Raw genomic sequence first — 24,140 nt, 5'->3', positions numbered from 1 at the left:
GAGGTGAATTAATTTGAAAGAAATAATGTCCAACATTAAACTCAACTATAGATAATTTTATATTTTGTAATCTATAAGTTTATTTAATTTTTTTATATATATTAACGATCTGATTTTTTTAGAACTCTTTGAAATAAGATTGTTATCGCTAATACTAATATATTATCAAATACAGTAAGTGCATCTGGAAATTTTGTGTAACACTCTTCAGAATGTCGAAGAAACATTTAGTTACATATACATAAAGATTAACTTTTAATTTATAGATATCATACACATAATCTTCCTAAGTGACAAGATAATGGCATACGCAGCATCTTAACATCCACTAATTAATTAAAATTTGAACACAAACTTTTGATGACAAGGAAAATAAGGGAAGATTGAATTATATATTATATTTTTTAGGTTGGGTTTTTTTCGTTTAGATCTACAAAGAAACCCCAGATGGGTTTGGAAGTGAATAGTGCAGTCAAACTGAGTAAAATTCGTAATGAAAACTTTGGATTAGCAATTTGATTGTAATTAAGAATTACCAAGTGGACCAGGCATTAGAGGAAAAGGCCAAATCGTAGTTGGGCCTAGGCAGGATAAAGTGCCGACATCCATTCAACAATTAGATTCGTCACGTCTGTCCCAAACAGTGCGAGGCTAATCACATCGAGTGGATTTAGCAGCAAATGCGGGATTGTTCATTCCTACTTATAGAAAGCTACAAAACGCTCTTCGTATATATATATATATATAGAATGTGTATTTTTTAACAGGCTAATATAAAATAAAATAAAAAATAAAGGAAGGAAAGAGGCTATATTATCAAATATGGGATCATCCATAGAATATTAACAAGGTATTAGTAAAATAACTTGGGCTACACTCAACTCTAGTAGAGTTGGTAGGAGGACATGAGTTCAACTCTAATCTCAAATAATATTATGAAAAAATTATTTGGTGTTTTAGTGGTTTGGCTCGATTCAGTTGATGACTCGGTAGTGCGATTAGTTTGGAGGAATAGCTCAGCAGTGCAACAGTTCGGAGCAAATATCGATGGGTATTTGGTTCAGAACACTTGTTCGACAACACATGTGACTTGAAATCTAGACTAGACAGCTAAAAAGCTCGATAGAATCTAAATATCTCTGTATCTAAAGAGGGTTTGCTCTTTGTCCGGCTCATATATAGTCTTTGGGCTCGTGACTGATAAAAAAAATTAATAATTTGGGCTGGGTTGGGCCGGGCCGGGCCAACATTAGCCCGAGGTCACATGCGGCGCACGTGACAACTAAGGAGTGAGAGAGACGAATTATTCCACATTTTCCATGGATCTGGGCGCCGACGGCTTCACAGCGCCTCGTTTTTTGGCTGCAGCAATCACCAACTACGCGGCAAAACGAAAGAGAGCAGAGCTGCTTAACCTACTTTTTAGTACTCTCTTCTTTGGCAGGTAAAATAGCAAAAGCAAGAGATGGCCGCCTCTTTAAATCTCTCCTCCTTCCGCCTCTCCTCTCCCTCCTTATCCTTCTCCACCGCCGGGCCCTCCTTCTCGAGGCCGTCTCGTTATCTCATCACATGCAGCTCGATTGCCTCCCCCTACTCAGCCGTCGTGCTCGTCGCCGACGAGGCGCCGCCGGCCCCGGCGTCGGTGGAGCGCACCGTCGTCCGCCTCGGGCTCCCGAGCAAGGGTCGCATGTCTGAAGAAACCCTCAATCTCCTCAAGGTTCTTTCCCCCTCTCTCCCATCTCTCTCGCATTCGATTTGGCTCGCCTTACCTGATGTTTGTCTCCGGTGATTTGGAATCAGAGCTGCCAGCTGTCTGTTAGGAAAGTGAATCCCCGGCAGTACACCGCCGACATCCCACAGGTGATTTCCTTTTCTATTGAGTCAATCAGATTTTTTGGGATAACGGAATCTTTTCATCGAGGGGTTAGATTTGCGTAATTTGAGGCATGTGTTGGTCTGTCCGAGTGGATCATATAGTAATTCATGGATCTCTGTGTAACGTTTGCCGTCCATCTTTCTCTTCGTATCTTATAATGCGTATCTCTGTAAACCTGGCTCTCAATTCTAAGAAACACCATGTTCTAAATATCATATCTTATAGATGTGCTCACATGCAGCTCCCGAATTTGGAGGTTTGGTTTCAGCGACCTAAAGATATAGTTCGTAAACTGCAATCGGGGGATCTTGACCTTGGTATTGTGGGTCTTGACACAGTCAGTGAGCATGGACAGGTATGCATCTACAAGTTCATGTTATACAAGTTGATACTCTTGGTGATTACGGAGGTTCAGGAGGTTAAGGTTACAAGTAGAACCTTTTATCCTTAGTCTGGTCATTGCAGAACCTGTTGTATAAGGTTCTATTTGTGCTGTTTTTTTACCACGAGTTTTGATGATGGGTAGAAATTAGCAAACTGATTACAGTTTTCCATTTTTTTTCTAATTTATTATGCTGTTTTAATATGTATCTGCAAGAGTTGTGTTTTGTCTCTCAACTAGATTTAAGAATATATATTTCAGACTTTTCGTCATTAAACTTTTATGTGCTAGCATATAGTGATAAAGAGGTTTGAACACAGGGAAATGAGGACTTGGTTATAGTTCACGATGCCCTTGAGTATGGAGCTTGCCGTCTGTCACTTGCGGTATCTATATTGTTTTAATGCAGTCATTTGGAGTTAACATTTTGACTTGCTTCTAAATCCAGAAAGGTGTGTCTGTACATCTAAGAGATGCTATGTTTAACTATACAGATTCCTAAAGAAGGCATATTTGAAAACATAAATTCCCTAGATGAATTAGCACGAATGGCTAAATGGACAAAGGAACGGCCATTACGGATTGTTACTGGATTCTCATACGTAAGTTCACTGCCCATATTTGTTTCAAAGCTGTTATTATTTGACTTGGGTTCTTAAATATTGGATAATTTTAATTTTTTGACACAGCTAGGCACCAAAATTTTGAAAGAAAAGGGTCTGAAGCATGTCACTTTTTCGACTGCTGATGGAGCACTTGAGTCTTATCCTGCGGTGATAATATCTTCCACAATTTGTTCACATATTTTTGTTATTGAGATTTTTTTCCGTTATATACTCGTATATTTGCTAATAGTATTAATCCTTATACTTCTTCACTTTGATGCTTGTATCCCTAGTAATGTCAGCAACTTAGCATTATCACTAGCTCTATGACATACTGTTTCAGTCTGCATTTCCTTGTCCTCTAAGAGGATAGTAATCCATATTTCTTCAGGCATGACAATTGGCTGCTTGGAAGAATTTGATATGTGTTGGATTTCGGGATCAATTGCTTAATTATTTGCAATTTTTCTTTACTATGTACAGAATAGTTTCCTTAAAAAATTATTCCAGCCAACTAAAATTGTTGAATGTCTGTGCATCAGGACTGGCCTAAACATTTCTGGAGGTATTAGTCTAGAATATCAAATGACATTTTCCAGAGTCAACACAATGTCACAATATCTCTCCTTTTTTCGTGTTTCTTCTGTTATTTTGTCTTCCCTTTCTCTTGAGATACTGTTTTGTTAGTCTGATCTTTCCTATTAATCTTTCGCTCTACCCTGAGGCTTTTGGTCCTCTAGTATTGGGAATCTTTCTCATCATTACCCTTCTAAGGGCATACATGTTGATCTTTGATTTCAGAGAGCTCAGCCTTTTGAACTTTTAAAACCAATGTTGATAAATTCCTACATTAGTTTTTCACTGTTATTATTATTATCTGGTACCCTTAATGTATGTAGGGGCTAGAAAATAATGTAGTAATTTGTAAATGTCTGTTATGCTTTCATTTTGTTTTCGTGAATTTTTTTTTAATGGCTTCCTTCTTCTTTTCCCTACATTTAGGTAGGAGAATATTGATGCATTGGCTTCTAAGGGTGCTGTGCATTGGTCCATCTGCTCCAGTCGATTCATTAGTTGCTGTTCTTCACAAGGAACAAACATGAGCAACTTACACTCTTTGAAATTTGACTTGCTTAATTATACCTTGGATCAACTGCATTGGGTATTCTTGGGATTTAATCATTCCAACAGTTAAACTGAAATTGATTGTTAGATCTTCAATGGAGATGGCAAAATGGAATATTTTGCTCATTTGCAATTTAATTACTTGCTTAGTCCAAGTTGATCATGCCTAGGGGCTTTCCCTCAAAATAAAATAAAAATTGATCATCACACTATTTGGAGTGCATCACTATGTGTTTGTCACCGTCTGAAGCTTTTTCTAGTTTAATACTCGATGGAAGTAGCTACATCATCAGTGAACTTTTTATCCCCAAGGCGAGGAGAAAAGTTATAGATTCATAAATGTTTTCCTTAGTTGGGCATGATATTGTTCTCTTACAATAAAACCATGAGCTCTAACTTTGCCTATGATGTTTTCTGGCACTTCAGATGGGCACTGCTGATGCTATCCTTGATCTGGTGAGCAGTGGAACAACTTTGCGTGAAAATAACTTGAAAGAAATTGAAGGTGGGATTGTTTTAGAAAGCCAAGTAAGTTCTGTATGCTTTCTGCTCACAAGCAATTTTATATAGACCAAGAACACTATCATGAATGCTTCTGGGTCCAAATGAATAAAGCAATTATATTTGGATTTTTTTCCCTAGGAACCAGGACAACTTTATACATATAAATTTATACCTTATTGCAATTTATCTGATATATCGCAGGCTGTTCTTGTTGCTAGTAGGAGATCCTTGAACACACGGAAGGGTGTATTAGAGATTACTCATGAGATGCTTGAAAGGCTAGAGGCTCACCTGAGGGCAACCGGCGAAATTATGGTAAAATTGAAATTCATCCAACAAAAATGTTACCTGTTTGTTCAGTAGTTGTTTTGAATTATCTTTTCCAAACTGTAAGGTCACAGCAAACATGAGGGGAAACAGTGCAGAGGAAATTGCAGAGAGAGTTCTTAGTCAAACATCATTGTCTGGTTTGCAGGTAAGCTATCAGATGTTACACAATAAATAAAAATCAGCTTTTCTTGGTGGGAAGAATTTTCAGTTATTGTTACATACTGTAAACAATTTCCATTGCCATAGTATTTTCCCTTTGATAAAATCAGAATTTTACTTGATAGATTTTTGACTTATCTGGCCCTATTACACTCTTATGTTGGCCTCAAGATTTGGAGTATTATACCTTAATTTAGAATCTGATTCCAACTTGTGACATTTCAACATTGTTGGTTTTTGGACCATGAATCCTTTCATTTGAAATATTTAACACCTTCTTGTAGTTTCTTAATCAGTACAAGAAAGGTCATTCTCCTCTGCACCAGGCTCCCACTAATATTTAGCCTGAGGGGAATAGAAAGTACAAAACTTCAATCCCACTACTAAAGAGGCTATTTCCATGGCTCAACCTATGGCCACTTGAAATTAATGTGCTCTCTCCACTTGCCTTCTGTGAAAACATCGGATCAAGTTGTCATGTTAGGTTTATAAAGCTGACTGTAATATGCAATAACAAATGAGTTCTTCAATTTGGTAGTTGGTACACAAGGTTGTAATTTGGAAGAATTAATTAGCGATTGAGGATCGAAGTGGACCACCGACTGGAATTGATAGGTGAAAAGATGTTGAAGTATGCTATATCAAAGGCATATTATGGTTTCCCATATTTACATGAATCATTTTTCATGCTGCATCAATCACCCAATAAGTGGGCAAAATTCAGGTCCAATCATTCATTAAGTCAATGGTTTGAAAATGACTGTTTGATTATTTTTACAGTTGCTTTGGACTGATGTATGAAATTGGAATTACTCTTTTGCTGCACATTTTTTGATTAAAAAATTTCACTTAGTTTTGAGCTTAATGGGTGTGGTCAGCCTAATGATTATGGTCCTTGTTCCTGGTTATGTTGCATGTAAACCTGTTTGTGAATCTGTGAGAGCTTGGATTACAGAATCTCCTAGAATATTAACTATTATCATTGACATGATTTATGGTTCATGGAAAACAGGGTCCTACTGTGAGTCCCGTTTTCTGCTTACGTAATGGCAAGGTCATGGTGGACTACTATGCAATTAACATTTGTGTTCCCCATAAGGAACTTTACAAGTCTATTCAGCAACTGAGATCTGTAAGATATCTACTTGAACTTTTGCAAATGCAGTCCTTCTGTTGAGTTCCTTTGTAAGGTGTTGCATGATGCTGAGTGACTTTCTACTTAAAGATCTTAGTGTGGGGACCCATGAGTAATGCCTAAATTCTGTTATTTCTTCCCAGACAGCCACCTGTCAACTTCCTACGCTCGGACTTCTGTCTAACTTGCTTGAACACATGGCCATTATTTCTACTTAAAAAGTTGTATTCCTATAGTCCTACCAGTCAGAAAAACCAGAAGAATCTGATCTACTAATTGCTATAGAATATCATTGAGATGTGTATGCATAATTCATTTCATGAAAACTTGGAATTCCAAAAGTTAATTTGTTCATCCTACTGCAATTTCCACTCTGCAGATTGGTGGTAGTGGAGTCCTGGTATCTAAGATGACTTATATTTTTGATGAAGAGACTCCTAGATGGCGGAAACTTCTCTCACAACTCGGGTTGTGATTCTTGGTTGATTTTTGCCACAAGAATTATCTTGGTGAGTTTGTTCTGCACAAAGTCAACTTGATTGGATCATGCATCATGAGGGGAAATTTCTTGGTAGTGCTGTTTTTATCTGGGTGTAACTAGTGGTAATGGAATTTATTATGTTTCCTATCTGTGCCTTCATATCTGCTATTATCTTGGGGCTTGAATAGTTAAGCAACAAAAGCAGCTTCTGTCTAAATGTGAAATTGAGTTTGTTTTTTTATGTTAAAAATCATTTACCAATGTGCAGGTGGTGTGTTTCCTCAGAGCTTGTTCGTCTCCAAATCTTGGAACACAAGTAGGCTTGCTAGTAGATGATGAGAGTTTTCAGAGCAGTCCCCACCATCATGTGAGAACCTCCAGTTTATATGCAATTCTTGCAGTGGTCGTTTGCAAGTTTGCTAACTTATTGCCCACCTTGCTAAAATCAAAACAGTCATGTATGTTGTTAACGTGATTATGAACTATTTCCCTTGTTGTACTTTAGTCGTAATGTGCAAGAATGAAACCTTTGGGAGGTAATAATGTATGTTCTGTCTTAAAAGTGAGATGATCAAGTGGTTCATTGATGAAATCTGTTCCACCTAATAGGTCCTTCTAAATATGTTTACAAACATAATCTTTTCCCCTGCTATCCTAATTAGCTGTTGTTCTAGGCCATCAATGTTTCCTTTCTTCAACCCAAACCACTACTCAGATAGTAGATATTGATTGTTTAGAACATGAGCACACTTAAATCAAGAGCCATTATTGTTTCCTTCTGCCATCACTGACAAATCATAAAGACACCAGATCTTTAGTTAACCGTTGACTAATTCTTCGTTCTCGTGGTTTGTAGAATATTTCTCCAAGAACTTCAGCATTCTATTGACCTTTAGAATGCCCTTGTTGGATGACTTTTGTAGGCATCTATCCTAGCAATATGCAGAACTAGAAAAAAAATGTTCGCATACGTATCTCATAAAAATGATGCTCTCGTACATGAAAAATAGAGGGGAAAGAATAAGCACGATTTAGATGATGAGCTCATATCGGAAACGAATATTACTTTGTTGCTGGGAGGTTGCGATAGCAGATCTATTGCTGGGATAGAATAAAATTAGTGGATAGTATAAAAGACGAGTGGGAGTATGTCAACCTCTGATGCTTCGCTCGTCGTATGCTCGTTGATTGGAAAGAATAATCCTCTTGTTTGTTTGGAGATATGGGAGAGATGTGACTGTATGCAAAGAGTTTACTCAAATCTTACCGGAGAAGAGGGATTGTTCACTCATGGCTGCTTTTTGAGAGAAGAAAGAGAATCTAACTGTAGAGGAAGGGACTAATAAATAGGTATTATCTAATCAAGGGGCAGAGTAGTAATTGCAAATTAATATTAAATTAATTTATTCAAAATGTATGGAATAAGAAGAGAGAAAATTTATAGATTAGTATATCCCAAGATGTTTAAGTAGTTGTTTAGTTACTATACTATTCTAAGTAGACTTAATGTTTCTAATCAAGCATAAGCTTATCCCTATTTTCTATTTTAGCGAGAGTTCACTTATTCTCTTATTCCACAAGTGAAAGAAGACTAATATGTTAGCAAAATCTTATTGATGAAATCATCTTTCCTAACAAATATTCTTCAAAAAAAAACTAACATATCTTCCTCGATAAATATTCCATCCTGAAGTTCAAATACCTGGAATTAACCTACCTGACTTTTCACATATTTATAATATTTATAAATCAAATTTTTTTATTAAATATGTGCAAAAAATATTATGAATAATATTAACATTAACACACTTTGATCATACAAGAATATTTTATCTGTTACAAGTTATTATTTTTTAAAATAAGTTCTCATTTCTTTTTGCTTCTAGGTTAGAATGAGTTTCATCTTCTCCCCAACCTTAATCTCAATCTCAAAAGTAAGAAAGGAGCTCCATCTATTCCAACATTAATTATTTCTCATCTAGCCTCATAGCTGCTTGGGTAAAATATTTTGGTAAGAGTATTTTAGGTTGGGTATGGTATTTTTGATCGAATAAGAGAAGTTTGATAATTCTTTTATGTAGCTAAGTTAACATTGAAGTGTTTTTAACATTACTTGATAAAATAGAGGGCTCAATTTGTAAGTATTAAAAATGCAGAACATAAACCGCAAACAGATGACAAGGCAAATGCAAATGCAAATTTCCATTTAAATTATTATTTGCACACTTGGGCAATGGTTTCTTTACAAAAACCTCAACATTATAATCCAAATAAACCAATTATGCCACTTCCAAAACAAAGTTAATCAACTGGTATAATATCAAAGTTAAGATCAGAGAAGCATAATATCAGATTAAGAGAGAAAAAAAAAAAGAAGACACACCAAAGCACTGATCACAACTTCTGCAACTTCTGTTGCAACCAATGATTGTGGAACCATCTCATATGTACTCCTTGAGTTAGAGTGTTGTTGTTGCTTCCAGTAAAATGTATTTGGTTAACCCGAGGTAGTGCTAAAGTGTTGTTGCTTCCAGTACAAAGAGAGCTGGTTGAGATTTCGCTGCACATCCATATTTAAAGGTACTATATTTCCTGTGCACCCCAGTGAGCTTGCCAGTTCCAGCCTTCTGGTGGAAATCTACCATCAAGCGAGAGCACTCACTACAAAAGAGAGAAGAGCCAAGAAAGGGAACAAAAGAGATTATGAGTTTCAAAGTTGTTACAGTTTGTAGTACTAATGGGCATAAAGATCATAAAGAACTCAACAGAAGCTGCTCCTCTGAATAGCTAGTATATAGCTCACTAGTCTTAGTCCAACTCTTGAAACCTTTGAGAGAACACTGAGCAGTGTAGATAGCAGCAGCAGCGAGCAGTGAAGGATAGAACTTAAGCATTTGGTACTCAACCAGACAAAGCTCGATGATGAAAAATGAAAGGAGCTCCATCTATTCTCATATCATAAACAAGAGATACATATGAAATTGCTGTTTCATAGAAAATTTAATTTCTTCCACCAACAACCTTTAACCAGAGTGTTGTATACCTGTCTATCGGACTGAGCCGCCTTAAGAAACCTTCTCATAAAAACATAAGGAGTTGGCACAGACATGTTGAATTGCAAGGTGTTGACGATCAATCTTTCCTGCTCAAGTAAATCAGGTAAAGTAGATGACATAGACCACAAGATAATTTGTCATAAATCCACGGTTAATATTCATTGGTGGTGGCTTCCTATTATTTTCTACCTGTCCTACTCATCCAGCAACTGATTAACAGTAATGAGCCAGAATAACAAAGCAGTGAAGTTAGTCTTTAAGCATAAAACAGTGGTTTAATGCACTTCTTTCATAGTCATTACCATTTCAAGAACTTCTTGTCTCGTGTAAGCTCTGTCGGAAATTAGGATTAGATCCTCAACAACTGGGACAGATACTTCCTCATACTTGCAAGCGAGAAGCATGGCTGTAATTCCCACCAACTGGAGCTTCTTCCTTACAACCGTCTGCTTTGCTAAGAATCTGTCTATGATATTCACAGTGAGAAATAGAGTCTCATCCATTAGCTCAAATTTATAATGCACCTGCGGAAGAAACACAGGAATTTCTCATCCATAAGTTTTTGAATCGAATGATGAGAAAAGAAGAAATTTTTGCTTTTGAAATATGAACAATTGTTAGCAAGTACCTCTATGAGCCAGTCAATGAGAATAGCTCGCATCTTTTCATTGATGTCAAACTGGTTGGACATGTAGTCAGGGTGGACACAGCCAGTAACCTGCATACGGTCAATTACTTTAACTCGACTCCGATCACCTTGCTAATGAACGTAAATTGCATAGTTAGGCATTTTGTCCATCAAGCAGATCAGAAACAGTTCTTCTGTTTTCTTATCAAGTATAAGTTGTTCATATATCTTTCCTTTTTTCTATGAGTGCTCGGGTCGAGTCTACATTGAGTTGAAGGAATCTTTTTGAATGATTCCTATGTATTTAAATACAACAAAGAATAAAATATCTTTGTCCTCGGGTCTATTTCAGGTACATACAGGAACTCTTTTGTGTCTCTTTATGCCCATAAGTTGTTGGAAATCCTAGTTGAGTTTCGTAAAAGCAAAATCATATAAGAGGATGATCAGAAAATGGGGAATCTGAGCAGACGATTTTATAAGTGATGACAAATTTATCTTGTCATGTTGAGCTTATGCTGCTGTAATATGAATATCTCCACTTTGATTTATCTGACATTTCTAATGACTTAATTTAGATAATATTATTCTTTTTAATTAAATTATATTATCCTTTTACATATAGACAGGAGACACACCATAGTTTTCTAGGTACAAACTCTTATTATCTAGTGTTGGACAATTTATAAAGTGCTTTTCTTACCTATCTTTTGCAGTGGAACTGTGGAAGGGTCTTTACTGGACCCAAGATGTTTATTATTCTATTTCCCTTCTTTCTTCTCCTTGATTTTATTTGAATTTGGGGTGGTTTCTCCCCATCCATTTCTTTCTCAAAGAACCTAGCATAGTTTTAGTCTATTAGGAAATAATAAACTAGGGAGATGACTTTTTACCCCAGTTTTGCCTTCTCTTTATTGCTGTTTATGAAAAGCCAATCAGACTAATTACACAAATTTATTGTGTTTAAAGAAATATCTGGAACAAATTGATCAGAGTAATTAAGGTAGACTGAAGAAAAAAGTAATGGTAGAATCAAGATTGGAAAATCCACCTCAGTTTGTCTGTAAAATCTGTATATCTCTTCAACATAGTCAACAACTGCAAGTGGATTATTAGAATCAGATCTGTCAATATCCAGAGTAGACTCCATAATAACATCCTCCATTTCAACCTCCTTGAACTCAGAGTGATCCTATAATATAGAATACAAGTGAAGTGATGCATCCATGAAGTATATACTCATTTCAGAAACTGAAAACCTTGGCAAGACCCAAAATTTTACAAAAAAGAGTGGAAAATAATAGCATAACACCTACCATTTCTTCAATTTCCTCAACCATAGGCAATGGTAAATCATCATCCATAACAATGGCACTAGAACTACTCAAACTGCATGAACTCGAAACAGATGGAATAGGTGGTTTCCTACTCCGGCCGAGCTCCGATTGCTCATTCTTCAAATTAGTTTCCTATGCCAAAATATTGTACAACATCAAAATGTTCCTCGAAAGCAAAATAGATGATATATATATATATATATATATATATTTTTTTTTTTTTTAATTTTTTTTGCAATCTATCTTTGGGGAATTACCTGATGACAAGATTGTGGTTTGCTTGCTAAGGAAGCAGCAAATTTCCTAAAACCAATTCATCAGCAAATACTTTAACCAGACAGAACCTAACAAGAAATAGGAACAATAAAAATTGTTTCTCCGAACCTTGTCATAGGGCGGCGGGTTATGGCTGGTTTATGCTCACCAATACTATTCTTTCTGGAAATGAATAAAGATCCAAGAATTAGGAGTAGGAACTATCTTATGATACACAAGTTCTTATTCGTTTTATAGATAAAATTAAAAGATCAAATAGATTACTCGGTTAATGGTCTCTTATTCACCGCACAAGGATAGGGAGGAACGCCTGCCAAATTCCTTATATCCCTCAAAGCTCTGCGATTCCCCATCTCCGCTGTAAGAGAGAGAGAGAGAGAGAGTTAGGATATATTAGACGAGGTATCACACACCAAGATCAAATTCTTGGAGTGATCAAACAAGAGAAACAACAAAGATTACCTCTGAAACTGGTGTTTTTTGCCATAACTCGATTGTTCTCATCAACTCTATCCATCTCTAAGTACCTTCCACAAAATAACACACAATTCAAACACATATATTTGAAAAGACCTGTGATATATAGCCCCACAAGAAAGGAACTCAAAATCCAAGATCCAAGAAAGACCCAGACGAGAAAATCGATCACAACCTTCACCGTCTCGCTCCAATTCAATCCTCCTCCCCCCTCGAGATCCCAAGATCGTCCAATTCTTTTCCAAACGAGAGGAGAGGTGAGCTGAAGAGGTCAGAACCCCATCTAGTGATCCTTCGATGGGAATTTATTACCCTCGTTTTATCTAACTCTCTCTCTCTCTCTCTCTCTCTCTCTCTCTCTCTCTCTCTCTCTCTTTGGGATTTGGGAGAGAGAGAGGAAATTAAGCGCTCCGAGAAAAAAGAAAGATTATTAATTTTTTTTAAGTCTATTCGTAGCAGGAAGGGGAGGACGTAAAGAACGGATAAATGTCCTTAGATGCGTTTGTTTCCCCAAATTTAAAACCAACGGCTAGTGATTACGAGCCGTTGGATCTAAGCTGGAAAAGGGAGCAGTAGGGTTTGGTTCGCGTGGTCTCAACGGTCACCTCCCCCATGTGCTTTCAAAATTTTGAGTCTCCGTACGTCTCTCGCTTCCTTTGAATCCTTCTCCTCGTCGGTGGATGTAATGTTTAGGTCTTAGTTTCCGGTCTCCAGTTCTCTCTTTAATTCGTTTTCTTGAGAGGTCGCGACTTTTCGCTCGACGCGTGTCGGTCACGTCATTCCCTTTCCCTCATCGGACGGCTCCGATTCGCCGGTCCTGGTTAAGGGCCTTAACCCCAAGGTTTCGATCCGTTCTGACAGCAATGGGGACGGTTGATTTGAGCGTGTCGGGGTGCTTCGAAATACTCGAATAAAGAACCAAAGAATTAGACTAGAAGCCAAAACTGTTGTTGGTGGGTCCCACGTTTAATTCTAGACATGAAACTGGCACTTAGTCTGGAATTTGAGCATTGGCATGGCACAGAGAGATTCTTGGTTTGATTTGGACGGCTTTAACGTAGAAGACGTGAGGAGAGTTAAATTAATTAACTAAATAAATGAGGAACTTTCCCCATAAGGGGCAAAGACTGCAGATAGGTAATGAATGCAATAACTCATTGATTAATTTGTGGCAATATTATCCAAATATTTCTTCTCCTTTTTTTTCTTTCAAATTATAAGGCTGGCTGGCAATTTGAATTGCTCGAGACATGGATATAATATCAATCTTGTCTCAATTCTTGGCGTTATCAAGTTGGATGCCAATCAAGTCAAGTACGGCTTGAACAAAGATTTGTTTTAAATTTAATCAAGCTTGACCTTATACTTAAATCACATTTCATTTGTTTCTATTAATTGAGCTAATCATCCACGATAGAATATATATTATAAATGCAGTTGCAGGTGATAGATACGTCAAGCAATCATGACGTAATTTATCAAATTGCATTTCTTTGCATCATCTATATACTTAGATGTCTATAGCATGAGTCCTCCTGCCCTGATGAAAAATGAATCAAAAAAAAAAAATGGTCTCACCTCGAGAAGGGTGCCACAGCAGGAAGAGCTGAGTTGAATAATCAAAACATAAACAAAGAATGGATGAAAGACTTAAGTGCGAACAGGTCCACATAACAATCTTCTTTCTCTCTCTCTCTCTCACACACACACTCTCTTTCTTGAACATGCAAGAGATCAAGTGAGTTAGAGAGGGACCACTTGTTCCACATTTGATTAAGAGAAGTAAATTTCAAAATCACGACGGAGAATAGCACTAGACATAGATGTTAAAAAGCTTTTTTTTTTTTCTCTCTTTAATTATGCAGGCATATAGGCATCTGCAGAGTAGAAGTTCAAAATTTGAACAAAGGATTGTATACTGTTGCAATTTAACTTCAAGGACACTCATTCATAGTGATGGTAAAACATCACATTGCATACTGTTTTGACATGAGTTTGAAGCAGCGAGATTACTTCCCTCCTATATGAATCTCCAGTTTAAAATATGTTTAGCTCTTTTACAGACGAGTTATATTTATTTCTGTCACTTAAAGAATAAATTAAACTGCATGTATTAATCAAGAAACTCTGAAGAATTTTGATAGGCATATTATCTTTAACTCAACACAATTATTCTAATTATACATGCTCCAGTACTAAATTTAACAAAAATGGAGCTCAAAATTACAACATGACGTACAGCATAATAGAAGTTGACTACAGGGGTGTAGTATACAACAAGAAGAATGCTTACTCTGTTACTCATTACAGTTTATATCTGATGCTTTGATGCTAAAAGTGGATGCAAAGACTCCTTGATGAGACCTTGCATGATGTCTTTATTCTCAGAGAATCAAAGTTCAAACATATTTGGACTAGCCAGAGAAACCTACAATGAATCATCTGTGAATGTCAGCACACCAACTGCTTCCATGGCAATTTCCCTATATTAAACTATTTGAATAATGAAGAAAGTGGAGGATGACTAGTCTGCTTTAGAGTGACACTCTGAGTCTGCCTATAACTTAGCTCATCATTCATTGCATCCATGATGATTTTTCCAATGGCAAATCTGGTTTCATCAGGATCCCCTTTCTTGAGTAGATTGTAGTTAATGTCATATCTCTCTCTTTTCTTCTGATAAGATGCTATGTCAGTGTCCAGGACATCAAAAAGTTTGGACACATTCTTCCCCATCTTCTCTGATACAAACACCTGAAATCAAAATTTTCACAAACTGCTCTCAGCAACTGCCAAGTAAATATCCATCAATTCCTCAACTATGAGGGGAGAAAAAAAGAAAAAAGGAAGAGAATAAGTAAAGCATCAACAAGAGTCTGACCAAAATTCAGCAACATAATGAAATAACAAGCCATAGTGTCCAGGCTAGAAAAAGATAAGAAGAACAGACACTTGTATATACATACCAGTCCTAAACACGAAGAAGGCTCTTGATATCTAGCCAAAAATCGATGAAGAGCATCTAAGCTGGTCAAAGCATATACAGATGATTTAACCAACGATGCTAGATGTGATACTTCTTCCATGAGTAGCTCATCTGATTTAGTTCCAGAAGGCACAATAGTTTCAGGAACAAATTGAACCGAATTCTTGGCATTTTCTCTAATGAACTGTATTGCTGTAGTCCATGTCCCGTAGTACAGAATTGAGGAGAAAGCCCAAACTACCAGAGAATCTTGAGGGTGATCAACAAGTGCTAGATGAAATGCCAACAATCCTAGCCTGTTGCAGATGTGCAAAGCAAACGAAAGGACAAATATAAATCACGAAATAAACAGGGCCAGTAAACAGACGAAGTCCATGAGTAACCAACTAAATCGAACAGACGTATTATATGAGCATCAAATGGCCAAAATGACAATCAGATAAGTTTCAAGTAAACAAATTACTAGAGCTACTATTTTCAATATCAGAGTAGATCTTCTGAATAAATTATGCATATAAAGAATAGAACTACAATAAGAGTTTAAATCTGTGGCATTACTGAATTTCGAAAATGCATATAATTCTAGAGACATAAATATAAATTGAAGAACCAACACTTTGCCTCCTGAACCCTGATCGGATCCTAATGTACAGAACAAGAAGCAAAAAAGACATACTATATAACAGATGGATCAATTCTTAGTGCCTTCTATGAAACAAAGCTATATTTACAAAAAGGTTAACATTAGTTGATCAAGTAGAGAATCAGCAGCAGTTTATCTACCAACGTCTTTTCTCATTAGCAAAAATTAAACTAAAGTTGACACTTTCAGTGTTGGTAAAAACTTAATAAAGAGATGTAATGCAGATAACTGAGAGCTAGTTCGACAAGAGAGATGTATCTCCACCTTGAGTATTAAAAAAACGGTCCTTTTAAAGAATTAGAACACAAATACAAAAGTTTCAATGCAAGTTGCATAGCTTTCTGGTATGGTCACAAGCAAAAGAGGCATGTTGTAGACATAGTCTTCTAACATGAACATGCAAGTCAATGTAACTTATAGTCTTCTAACATAAACATGCAAGTCAATGTAACCTTTTGTTACGAGTGACCAAAATGAAGGCGATAATATTTGCATATAGGTTTCTTACCACAAAGCGCAGTCACATGGACGGTCAGCAGCAAGTAATTTATCAACACTGGAAAATAGCCTCTGTAGAAGCACAAATTATACACATAAGGAGCTTTTATATAAATACTGGTCACATCTAATAGGAAGCAGCATAGAATCAAAGCCAAAATGAATATGCAAGTAAATTTATGGGATACATTTTTATTTCAATAATGTTTATATCACAAATCAGACCACTACAAAAATGACAAAGTAGAAGACGCTTATTCAGTCAAATAGATTATTAGATTATTAAGTTTCTCAGTTAATTCTTGAGCAAAAGAGCAAATCACTGAAAAGCTGATCATAGATTTTCAAGTTATCATGCATCCAATGAGACAAAAAAACTATGGGAGTGCTATAGGCTATACAACAATGCAATCTATAGGAAGCAACTCAAGAAGCCATTAGAAAAATGTCCAAGGAAATGATGGATATCTTATCACAAAACAGCTACTCACCATGAGCATATTAGACCTTCCATTTGACTCATCTTTGGTCTGATCAGCCAGATATGCTGCCTAATGTACAAATCAGATTATGGAAGAACAATTTATAACAATTTAGTGAGAAGTACTGAAATATTATTTTAAAATAAGCACAAGTAGCATTACCACTCACATGAAAAGGGAGAAATATCGGAAGAAGTCGATATTTTTGAAGTAAATAAATAGAGGACACAGCTGCTCCATATGCCAGCATGAAGTTCAATTCCATCAGCAGCCTTGACTAAGCAACAGAGAAGAAAAGGATAAACGATAGAAAAGATGGCATAAAGATGTTGTGTCTCAGCGGAATAAACAACAGGTTATAAAAAAGATAGCTGTTAGAAAAGTAAAAGAGGAATATTGCATTAGTGTATATAATTGAGAAAAAAATAGATATAATTGGAATTGACTTCAAGGTCATATATATTCTCTTTCAAGTACCTTGTCAAGATATATTATGGATGAGGAAAGATCTTGAATAGCAGTTGCAGTCTCCTTAGAAAATCGAAAACCAAGGCGAGCAACAATTCTCAAGCCACGCAAAATTCTAGCTGTGATTGCATTTTTTTATATTTACCTCCAATTTCAAGTATTATGAAAATAAATGAGAAGATTTGGAATTAATAAGACAAATACCTACCACAATCCTCCTTGAATGATAAATGAGCTGGAATTACAGTAGACACCTGCTTGATTCCAAAAACAAACATAGAATGCACTGTTGATGAAATATCTTTGAATTAATGCAGAGTGCAGACATTTGGCTAGAATAAGCTCACTAATAAATGAAAACTTACCTTAGATGTCCTTATGTCACTTATTCCGTTAACATAATCGTAAATGGTACAGTCAAATGGGTCAAAGAACAACCTGTTATACAAAAAATTACTAACATCAGAACAAATCAAGTGAAGTCCTAGCAATAATAGATTTAAAGGGGGCCACGACTAAACAGCTAAGCATGTAACCAACTTTTCCATTATTAGTGAATGTACATCAAATAAATTACCCATTAATAGTAAAATCCCGTCCCATGCAATTTTTCCAGCGAAGAATGTCTTTCTTCTCGCAACTATGTGATACTTCAGGACAAACTAACTGTTGCCTTTCTTCAGTGTACTCATTCTTGGTGCTAAAGCTTGATACCTGAATTTGCAATTGGCAACTGAATGAGGATTTGGCATCAGAATTGAAAAAAGCAAAAAGAATATGACCACAAGGGCATAAGTTGGAACCTTAAACAAACCTCAACTATGGAGCCTAGAACTTGAACCTGGCATATTGGGAAACGACGCCCTACAATTATACAACGGTGAAACTGTTTCTTAATCTGCATCAGAAATAATATCATGTTAGTAAGAAAGACTGAGCATGATGATATCCAAATAAATCTCCAAATACACCAGAATTTTTACAAAACCTGTCTAAGACTGGCGGTCGTAACCACATCAAAGTCTTTTGGTATTCTCTTCAAGAGCAAATCCCTCACACACCCACCAACAAGATAGGCTTCAAATCCTGCACAGAGTATCTATCAACAAAGCTACAACCCTTATCAACCATGCCAGTAGTGCATACATTATATTATGATGATTCAAAATTGATGGCAGACTCTTTGATATATTTTGGTAGCTTCAACCCGTTGTGCTAGAATATTTATTAGAAATAACATTTGAAAAGCAGTCCTAGAAAAAAAGTGTTACGGAGAGAATCTCTACAGAAACTACTATGCACCTTTTCTTTTAAGGACTTTCAGAACTGTCCATGTAGGAGAAGATATCGCTGACCTGCTAATACCAACAGTCCTTGAGTCCACCGTCTTCCAACATGAAGGATCAAATGGACCTAACATCATAATGTTAAAGCAATTAATTTAGCAGTACTGGCCAAAATATATGAATCTTGAGTTGTTGCCAGAAGCTCAAAGTAGTAAGTTAAGATTACAAGCAGCTAATTTAGCAGTACTGGCCAAAATATTTAATCTTGAGTTGTTGTCAGAAGCTCAAGTAATAAGTTAACATTACAAGTAGCTCTCTTCCTGTTCTTCTCCATTCACTTATGCTGTGGCTATGGTCCCTTATTTTTTTTTACATCAAGTATAATAATAAAGTACCTTTTTTTCATTGAACTATTCATAAAAAGTCGACCAATAGACTGAATAAGAATAAGGGATATGTGTAGAGAATAATGCGATTCTATCTTTGGTTCAACAGTTATGGCTAGTTTCAGATATAAACTTTGCATAAAAACCTGGCATTTCTTCAATTGCTTAAGACATTGCAATATGCTTCCTTTTTGACATAACAAATGTGAATGTAACGTGTACGTTTAATTCAAATGAGATATATGGGCTACAGATTAATCCCAAACCAGCACACCCACATGTTCATATCCAAAGTAAAGCTTATATGTGAGCCTATGCTTGATCAAGAACTCCACGAAAAGGAAGAAGCTTTACCTTTTCTCACCAGAGAACGAGGATCGGAATCTTCAACAGTAGTGCTGTCGAATCCTCTCGCCGATGTATGGCTCCACCTCTGAGAGAAAGACGAAAAAAAGAAAGACGTCTAATACATCACCGAGCTATTCGACGAAATGCCACAATGAGATAGACATACGAGGAACAAAACTAACGAGAAACATAGAGCACAGAGGGAGAAACCTGGAGTTCGAAGATCAAAACCCGGATACGAGAGACGAAGGAAGGAAGGAGAAAGGAATCCCCTCGCCCGGACAATGCCATTAGAGCGGGGAGGTCATTCTGCGATTAGCTCGACCGATGCCACTGCGCTCCCAGGCGAGTGCCATTTTATAGGCATACACTGATCCACGGCCCTAATTTAACTAACTGGGCCTTATGCACGACTAAAGCCCAATATGAGAAAACCAAATGGGCTCAATTGAACCACCGTCGGTAGTACCGAGCTTCACATGAATTGCACGTGCAGGACCTCTATTACACGGCACCACCTAAATCCAGAGGAACAGTAAATTCTGATTCGTTTTCCCCTCATTTTATAAAGCCAGTTTGGATCCCTTGCCTCGTTTCGCACCTCGCGAATCCCTTCCTCGGGGGGCTTTAATTAGTCGGCGTTCTCGAAGCTTCGCACAACTCCTCTCTTCCTCCCCTCCTCCCGAGTCGTATAACATCTATATCCGATTCGCCTCGGCTAGGGTTAGGGTTCGGCGACATGGGCGGCGAGGGCGATTCCGGCGACGTAGATGGCCGTCCCTCCGCCACTGTCCACATCCGGTCGTCGAACGGCTCCAAGTTCTCGGTGCAGACGGATCTCGAGGCTACTGTTGGGGCTTTCAAGGCCGTCGTCGCCGGGAGCTGTGATGTGCCGGTAGAGCAGCAGCGTTTGATCTATAAAGGTCGGATCTTAAAGGATGAACAGACCCTCGCTAGCTATGGTATGCCCCCATTTGTTTTTTTAATCTGCCGTAGTCTGGGTTAAATTTGGATTTGATCGTTGTTGTTTCTTGTTGATTTGCCCTAATCTGATAACAATTCTGCCTATAAATTACCTTTCGCGTCGCTCGTTGCTCTGTAGGATGTAGTATGCTATAAGTTGTTCTCTTTTCTTTTCAATTAGCTCAATTCGAGAATTTTGAGAAGTTAAAGTTTTAGATCTCGTACTCTTACGACTCTGCCTGATATATTCTTATTATTTAATCGTGTTTAGGTAGTTCTCAAACTAGAATCTTAGAATTCTACAAAATTAGTGTTGGACAACATCTCAGTTAATCGGCACTTCATTATCGTCAAGGTTAACTACTAATTTTTCTTTTGGTGACATTTTGCTACGACTGCCTTGATGATGTAGAGCGAAATTTGATGAATGCTTAGCTTTCTCTGTTGGTTTAATTATCTGAAAGCAACATTTGTGGAAGAGTTGGATGATATCTGAAACAATGCTGTCATAGATACTTACTTTCAGTTGGAATGTTTAACTAGATATATCTTAGAACTCTCATTGGAATAATATATATAATGCCCATTGCACAAACATCTTTCCATATATATTTTAGTATATTTTATCTCTCTTCTTTATAAATTATAAATCACCTTAGTCTTGTCAGTTTATTTTTTATTGTCTAATCAATTGATAAGCTCCTTTGATCAGTTTTTGGTTCCGCTATTTTGGATAAAATTGTCTTTTGTTGTTTTCCTTTAGGTTCTTCAATCAAAGTGGAAGAATGTTATGATTAAAATTAGCTTACTTGTTTTTTTACAAGAAAAAGGTTAAACATACTTTACCGGGTACCATTTTGGATAAAATCATTTTTTGCCAGGACCACTTTAAGAAACTTGGTTAAGCGGTTTAGTGTTTTACTGATTTTATCTAGTTTGGTTATTTGCAAATTTCCTTACTCCTTTGGCTGGTCTGTTCTTGTCAGGGTGACAAAATGTATATTAAAATTGACCCTTCCTCATCTTCCCTTCTTGGATCATTAATTTTCATGACCCTTGTGAAACTATGGAACTCCTTGTTTTGGTATATCTGAATATCTACAGTGGACTTTTGAGCATTTGGTGGAACATTCTGCTGAATTAATGAGTTCTCTAGCTTTGTGGTCTGTCTGAGGTTGATCTGCAATTTGGAACCCAATAGAATTTCTGTTGGCAGCAGACATCTCATATTGGTGCTAGTTTAACCTTCATTTTGTTGATTGATCGTTTACTTTCTTTACAGGTGTGGAGTCAGATCACACCATTCACTTAGTTCGTGGTGCTGCCCCATCAACTACATCAGCTGCAGCAGCTACAACCAACCCAGTACTCGGAGCTTCAAGAACTACAAATAGCAGTTCAGAAGCTGGTCTAGGTGGCTCACTCTTTCCAGGTCTTGGTGTTAATGGGCTGGCTGGTAATGGGGCATCGGGTCTTTTAGGTACTGGACTTCCTGGGTTTGATCAAGTGCAGCAACAGCTAACTCAGAACCCCAACATGATGAGGGATATTATGAACATGCCTGCGATGCAAAGCCTTATGAGTAACCCTGATCTAATGCGTACTATAATAATGAACAATCCCCAAATGCGTGAGATCATTGACCGCAATCCTGATCTTGCTCACATCCTTAATGATCCAGCCATTCTTCGTCAAACTCTGGAAGCGGCAAGAAATCCTGAACTCATGAGAGAGATGATGCGGAACACAGACAGGGCTATGAGCAACATTGAATCTTCTCCAGAAGGATTCAACATGCTTAGACGCATGTATGAGACTGTTCAGGAGCCTTTCTTGAATGCGACAACGATGGCTGGGGAACGTGATGCAGGTTCAAACCCATTTGCAGCTCTTTTGGGAAACCAGGGTACAACCCGAACCAATGATCCATCATCAGCAAACTTGCCAGCTACTGGTTCAGAATCTACAACAGGATCTCCTGCTCCAAATGCTAATCCACTTCCCAATCCTTGGAGCACAAATTGTAAGTTTCATTTGCTCCATGCTTATTTGTGTGTTTTGTGTTTTTGTTTATACATTTTCTGCATAGTTAACTGAGAAGTTAATTGGACAGCTGGAGACTCACAGTTGGGGAACACTAGATCAACCCCTGCAAGTGGCGCTAGAGCTACTGGACCTGGTGGGTTGGGAGGACTTGGTTTACCAGACTTGGAAAGGATGGTTGGCAGTACACAAGATTCATCTCTTGTAAGTGAGGCTATGCAAAATCCAGCATTATTGCAGATGATGCAGAACTTCTTTTCTGACCCACAGACTATGAACCAGGTATAGTTGTATTGTTTTATGTTTTGCAAACCTAGCATGAGTTTTCTTACTTAAAGTTTGTCGGTTGTGCTAGATGCTTAGCTTCAATCCCGGTACACGGAGCATTCTGGAATCCAATACTCAACTAAGAGAGATGTTCCAGAATCCAGAATTCCTTCGCCAGCTTACTTCTCCTGAGACCTTGCAGGTATTTGTGAATTTCATAGAATAACATGACTCGGGCATTTTTGGACAATAAGTAACAGACTTTTCCTGCAGGAATTACTATCCTTTCAACAGTCATTTTTGTCGCAGATTGGACGACAACAGCCAAGCCAGTAAGTAATCGCGCATCTACTATACTTATATTAGATTTTTCTTTAGCTTATCAGTGTCAACTTCAGTTTTTCTCATGTAAGATGGAAACATGGTGGCAAACTCTTAAATCCGTAGAAAGGGTTTTTTAAAAAGTCATAGCATGTCTATAATCCTACATACGTTTACCATGCTTTGGTATAAATTTGTCCTATCTTGTTTTTATTCCTTTATTCATGTGATTATCGAGGATCTCAACTTTTCTTGTTGCTATTTATTTGTAGTCATTCCCTTTTTTTTCTTCGGTAAACCTCATAGGCACTATTCTTTCAGGGAACAGACCCAGGCAGGAGGTGGCACAGGTAACTGTTATTTGCTATATGATTTTTGGGATATTCTCTGCATTCTCCTGCTGTTTTCTTCTTAGTCTAGTTGTATTCAGCAGTCACATTGTGTTATACATGTATGTATGTAGGTATTCCAAGCAGTTCTAGACTGGAACTTTTAATGAACATGTTCAGTGGATTTGGGGCTGGAGGTCTTGGCATTCCTAATACTTCTAATGGTGCCGATTTTAAATTCCTCTGATTTTCCTTTTCTTGATTTTCAGTTAATTATTTGGTAAACTGTTCAATTGATGAGCTCATATTTATTGTTCAGTCCCACCAGAAGAACTTTATGCAACTCAACTAGCTCAGCTTCAGGAAATGGGTTTCTTTGACACTCAGGAGAATATCCGAGCATTGAGTGCTACTGCTGGTAATGTTCATGCTGCGGTTGAGCGACTTCTAGGGAATCTTGGTCAGTAACTATTCACCAATTATGTCTTCATATTTCATGTCAGCCTTTATCGTTCACTCTTGTAAGGCCAGCCAGTTTCACCTTATTGCCGTGAAGATGCCAAAACACAGATTCAGCTTCTGTTTTCAAAATGAAATAAATAGAGATATTGGTGGAAGAGTCTAAACTTGCATTGGAGGTTTTGTTATGTCTTTTAGTTGGGATGCTGTATCCGTACTATGATTGTTGTACATAAACATATTAAAATCTTTTATCTTATTGCCTGTATGCACCTCCTTTTGTTCTCTCT

General features: G+C 37.2%; 4 protein-coding genes across 9 annotated transcripts; 2 read left to right on the top strand and 2 right to left on the bottom strand.

The window, feature by feature from the left end:
- The first annotated feature begins 1,326 nt into the window (after nucleotides 1-1,326).
- On the top strand, nucleotides 1,327-7,189 carry LOC140783937 (ATP phosphoribosyltransferase, chloroplastic-like). Of its 2 annotated transcripts, XM_073131083.1 has the most exons (12): nucleotides 1,327-1,717; nucleotides 1,801-1,860; nucleotides 2,118-2,231; nucleotides 2,579-2,644; nucleotides 2,753-2,860; nucleotides 2,948-3,031; nucleotides 4,415-4,516; nucleotides 4,694-4,807; nucleotides 4,887-4,967; nucleotides 5,994-6,113; nucleotides 6,496-6,625; nucleotides 6,866-7,189. In XM_073131083.1, the coding sequence occupies exons 1-11, from the start codon at nucleotides 1,466-1,468 to the stop codon at nucleotides 6,589-6,591; spliced, it is 1,197 nt and encodes a 398-aa protein (XP_072987184.1). In that variant the 5' UTR covers nucleotides 1,327-1,465; the 3' UTR covers nucleotides 6,592-6,625; nucleotides 6,866-7,189. The 2 variants fall into 2 exon arrangements, with proteins under 2 accessions (XP_072987184.1, XP_072987185.1); XM_073131084.1 differs by lacking the exon at nucleotides 5,994-6,113 and having other exon boundaries at nucleotides 1,338-1,717.
- A 1,583-nt stretch (nucleotides 7,190-8,772) lies between these two features.
- On the bottom strand, nucleotides 8,773-12,863 carry LOC140783251 (cyclin-B2-1-like). 3 transcript variants are annotated; one of them, XM_073130063.1, is made up of 12 exons: nucleotides 12,547-12,863; nucleotides 12,357-12,421; nucleotides 12,159-12,252; nucleotides 12,003-12,056; nucleotides 11,876-11,921; nucleotides 11,598-11,750; nucleotides 11,333-11,473; nucleotides 10,282-10,371; nucleotides 9,956-10,177; nucleotides 9,641-9,739; nucleotides 9,364-9,542; nucleotides 8,773-9,258 (listed from the first exon to the last, which is right to left on the bottom strand). In XM_073130063.1, the coding sequence occupies exons 2-12, from the start codon at nucleotides 12,409-12,411 to the stop codon at nucleotides 9,111-9,113; spliced, it is 1,281 nt and encodes a 426-aa protein (XP_072986164.1). In that variant the 5' UTR covers nucleotides 12,412-12,421; nucleotides 12,547-12,863; the 3' UTR covers nucleotides 8,773-9,110. The 3 variants fall into 3 exon arrangements, with proteins under 3 accessions (XP_072986164.1, XP_072986165.1, XP_072986166.1); XM_073130064.1 differs by having other exon boundaries at nucleotides 12,357-12,413; nucleotides 12,547-12,825; XM_073130065.1 differs by lacking the exon at nucleotides 9,364-9,542 and having other exon boundaries at nucleotides 9,121-9,258.
- A 1,621-nt stretch (nucleotides 12,864-14,484) lies between these two features.
- LOC140783330 (uncharacterized) lies at nucleotides 14,485-19,812 on the bottom strand. The gene is made up of 14 exons (XM_073130193.1): nucleotides 19,679-19,812; nucleotides 19,475-19,553; nucleotides 18,751-18,861; nucleotides 18,437-18,534; nucleotides 18,263-18,346; nucleotides 18,026-18,162; nucleotides 17,814-17,886; nucleotides 17,657-17,702; nucleotides 17,458-17,567; nucleotides 17,150-17,257; nucleotides 16,990-17,049; nucleotides 16,509-16,570; nucleotides 15,338-15,653; nucleotides 14,485-15,125 (listed from the first exon to the last, which is right to left on the bottom strand). Exons 1-14 carry the CDS (start codon nucleotides 19,757-19,759, stop codon nucleotides 14,865-14,867), a joined length of 1,626 nt encoding a protein of 541 aa, XP_072986294.1. The 5' UTR covers nucleotides 19,760-19,812; the 3' UTR covers nucleotides 14,485-14,864.
- Nucleotides 19,813-19,996: 184 nt separating this feature from the next.
- Nucleotides 19,997-24,140, top strand: LOC140783301 (ubiquitin domain-containing protein DSK2b-like). 3 transcript variants are annotated; one of them, XM_073130136.1, is made up of 8 exons: nucleotides 19,997-20,430; nucleotides 21,714-22,454; nucleotides 22,545-22,756; nucleotides 22,830-22,943; nucleotides 23,015-23,073; nucleotides 23,384-23,412; nucleotides 23,526-23,615; nucleotides 23,711-24,140. In XM_073130136.1, the coding sequence occupies exons 1-8, from the start codon at nucleotides 20,208-20,210 to the stop codon at nucleotides 23,857-23,859; spliced, it is 1,617 nt and encodes a 538-aa protein (XP_072986237.1). In that variant the 5' UTR covers nucleotides 19,997-20,207; the 3' UTR covers nucleotides 23,860-24,140. The 3 variants fall into 3 exon arrangements, with proteins under 3 accessions (XP_072986237.1, XP_072986236.1, XP_072986238.1); XM_073130135.1 differs by having other exon boundaries at nucleotides 23,369-23,412; XM_073130137.1 differs by lacking the exons at nucleotides 23,526-23,615; nucleotides 23,711-24,140 and having other exon boundaries at nucleotides 23,335-23,408.

This window comes from Typha latifolia, chromosome 3 (assembly GCF_019914945.1).
Source record: "Typha latifolia isolate L0001 chromosome 3, TyphaL0001v2, whole genome shotgun sequence".
Lineage (NCBI taxonomy): Eukaryota > Viridiplantae > Streptophyta > Magnoliopsida > Poales > Typhaceae > Typha > Typha latifolia.
Note: the sequence above shows the minus strand (reverse complement) of the source record. Positions and strands in the feature narration are given on the sequence as shown.